Genomic DNA, 3,653 nt, shown 5'->3' with positions numbered 1-3,653 from the left:
AACAACCTAAAATACCTGACATCCGTAATATAAAGTTTTTCAAATTAATGCATATAGCAAAGATTACTTATCATTTGTTTCTTATTATTTCTTCCTCTTGATAAAATACACTTACCATACTTCATTTAAAATTAAAATTGAGTTTAACATGCTAAAAAAGGTAGTTAGTAAGTGTGAAAATATTATTTTTTTAAAAATAAGTTGGGCATTCAGGCACCTGGGTGGCTCAGTCAGTTGAGTGTCTGACTCTTGGTTTCCACTCAGGTCATGTTCTCATGGGTCATGAGGTCGAGCCCCATGTCATGCTCTGTGCTCAGTGGGGAGTTTGTTTGAAATTCTCTCTCTATGCTTCTGGCCAAACTCTCTTTCTCTCACTCTCACTCTTTCTATCATTTTCAAATTTATGGAAGGGGAGGTGAACTATCATTTTCAAATTAAAAAAAAAAAAAGCACAAGAAGTAGAAGAAAAAGAAGAAGAAAGAAGTTGGGCATTACTGTCCATCACTAGTGATTGTGTATATTGCCAGGAGCATTGTTAAACAAACACCAGGCAAAACATTGTTTACACAACAGAATGACATATAAAAGTCAGGTTCAACAACAAACCATTAAAATAAAGGAAATCAATTCTGTGAAACAAAGTCATACTTGAGATAGTGTGAGGTTCATCTTGAAAAATGATCTAATATTCAGTATATATCCCATATTCAGGACATTCAGAGTTAACAGTGTTCGAGGTAACTCACCTTGAAAAAGTTCTCTTATTTCTAATGGAGAAGGATTTTCAGTAATGGCCACGAGGCATATGACAGAAATTGCCACAAAATCAATGGTGGAAAATAAATAAAAATCAAACAATTGTATTTCTCTTCTCTAGAAGTTTCTTTAGCACTTCTTTGACATCTTTGTTTCTCAGGGAGTAAATCAAAGGATTCAACATGGGAGTGACTAAAGTGTAACATAAGGAGGCCACTTTACTCAGCTCAGGAAATCTGTCTGGAGTGAGATACATAAAAAAGACGGCACCATACAGTACACCCACGACTCCTAAGTGAGAGCTGCAAGTGGAGAAGGCTTTCTTACGTCCCTCAGAGGAGCGTATCTTCAGAACTGTGGACACAATATACATATAAGAAATAATAATAACTATGATGGTAGGCATGATAATGATACCAGATAAGGAGAAAGAAACCATCCTATAGATGAAGAGGTCAGAACAAGATATCCTTTGAAGTGGACGAGTATCACAGTAAAAGTGGTCAATGGCCCGGGAAGCACAAAAGGGTAAAGTAAATGTCATGCCTGTTTGAAGAACTGAGCTGATGCAGCCACAAAAATAGGAACCAGCCACCAACTGAATGCAGAGGCGAGTTGACATCTGGACAGAGTAGAGGAGTGGGTTGCAGATGGCAATGAAGCGGTCATATGCCATGGCTGCCAGGAGAAATCCCTCAGTCACAATGAACAAGGCAAAGAGAAAGAACTGGATCAGACAGCCGGCAAAGGAGATGGACTTGCTCTCAGACCAGAAGTTGATCATAGCTTTGGGTGCAATAACAGAAGAATAGAAGAGATCAATGAAGGAGAGGTTGCCTAGGAAGAAATACATTGGTGTGTTCAGCCGGGGATCAGTCATAATAATGGTCATCATCCCCACATTCCCTAGAAGGATCATGGCATACACAAGCAGAAAGAGCAGGAAAAGGAGAATGTGGAGTTCTGGGCGGACCCTGAAGCCTATGAGAATGAAGTCAGTCACTTCTGAGTGATTGCTTGTTCCCCTGTCACCCATGGCAGAAACCTGCTGAGAGACACAAGGAAAAATAAACAAATGAACCCCTTGGTTCTAGCTAGAAATAATCATTACAGACTTAGGACTTACAAACCTTTTCTATAGTGATCATACATTTTAACTTTATAAAGATCACTGTCCATTAAATTTAAACCTTTGCAACTGATGCTGAATCAAAAGGTTAGTTTTATGTCCCTCTTCATACAAGTGGTGGAATTAGATTTCTTTCCTCTATATCTAATGCAATTCCTTTCCACCCAAATGCATATGCAAGTATCACTTCTGTGTATGTGTCTGAATCATGATTTAGTTGGAATTGGAATAAATTTGAGTAATTGGAAGAATGCACAAATAATTTAATAGAATAATATAGTTAGAAAATATAACTTCGGGTCTTTACATTACAAAGCAGCAGATATAAAGAAAGTGACTGAATTTAAAATTGACATAAGAAGTACAATTTTTTTTTGTGGGCAATGGAAATTCTGAATTCTGTTGTAAGTTATTTACTCACTAAGATCAAGGTTCTGCACAAAAAAACACAAATGTTACTAGGACTCAAATACTAGTATTTCTTTCCCAGGTGGGCCTCCGCAGCCCCTTCACCATGATCACATCCCTGCATTTCTTCAGCCTGCAGCTCAGAGTTTGTTGGGTTTTTTTTTTTCTTTTTAAAAAAATTTTTTTTTATTTCTTTTCAGTGTAACAGAATTCATTGTTTATGTACCACACCCAGTGCTCCATGCAGTATGTGCCCTTCATAATACCCACCACCTGGCTCCCCCAACCTCCCAACCCCTGCCCCTTCAAAACTGAAGAGGGTTGTTCTGATAACAAACCTTGGCCATCACACACATTGGCTCAAAGAAACACATTTGCCATTACAATTAGGCATTACTTTATATAAGGTAAGAGCTATCACATGCTCCTTTATTTATTGGTTTTTGTTGTTGTTGTTGTTTTGTTTTGTTTTTCTGATTCTTTTTTTTTTAATTTTTTCAATTTATTTATTTTCAGAAAGACAGTATTCATTATTTTTTCACCACACCCAGTGCTTCATGCAATCCATGTTTTTTGGTTTTTTTGTTTGTTTGTTTTTCTTTTTAAAAGAAGACCTACAGGTAGTTTAGATGGAAGAGTTACTTTGGAAAATGATACTGAAAGAAGGAAAGAAATAAGGAAAGGAAGGAAGGAAGGGAAAAAAAAGAAAAAGAAAGAGAGAAAGAAAGAAAGAAAGAAAGAAAGAAAGAAAGAAAGAAAGACCAAACAAAAATATATATGAGGGATTGCTGATTGCATTCTTATTTACCTGGGATATGACTTTCACAGCCATCATACCTCATTTGCTTGACAGCTCAACTAAGGATTTGAACTGGTTGTGTTAACAATATGGTCAGTCCTTCTGTCTCCTCAGGGCCCTCTATGCACGGTTCTGCCTAAGTAACAATAATAAAACAATAATGGAGCACTTTTTACACAACTGCCACTCTTCTAAATGCATTTTGACCACTTATTTTAATCCATACAACAATAATATGAGGTGATTACTATTCTATTCTCTAGTTTACACATGGAAAACGATAAAGATAAGTAAAGTCTGTTGAGAGCCACCTGTTAGAGTCAGACGTGACATTTGCAGTCAAAAACCCAGGCTGCAGAATCCATGCATCCTTAATCACTGCAGATTACTGCCTTTTATAATAATCTATTGCAGTTCCTTTACCTGATTTATCTCTATTTATACTTTGGACTTATTAAATTTTCTTGTCTGCAAAGTAAATTCTCCAATCTTTCAACCTCGGTTTAAACACATCTGCATATATCATGCTCCTAAGGCCAGCAGCTATTATCACAATATTAC

At 36.7% G+C, this 3,653-nt stretch overlaps 1 protein-coding gene across 1 annotated transcript; it reads right to left on the bottom strand.

The window, feature by feature from the left end:
* Positions 1 to 850: 850 nt before the first annotated feature.
* LOC309869912 (olfactory receptor 9K2) lies at positions 851 to 1,834 on the bottom strand (the record flags this gene model as incomplete). Its single annotated transcript, XM_082741672.1, has 1 exon — positions 851 to 1,834. The coding sequence occupies exon 1, from the start codon at positions 1,790 to 1,792 to the stop codon at positions 851 to 853; it is 942 nt and encodes a 313-aa protein (XP_082597798.1). The 5' UTR covers positions 1,793 to 1,834.
* Positions 1,835 to 3,653: the final 1,819 nt, after the last annotated feature.

Source organism: Mustela nivalis, assembly GCF_964662115.1.
Source record: "Mustela nivalis genome assembly, chromosome: 7".
In the NCBI taxonomy this organism is placed as follows: domain Eukaryota; kingdom Metazoa; phylum Chordata; class Mammalia; order Carnivora; family Mustelidae; genus Mustela; species Mustela nivalis.
This window is presented reverse-complemented; position numbering and strand designations above follow the sequence as displayed.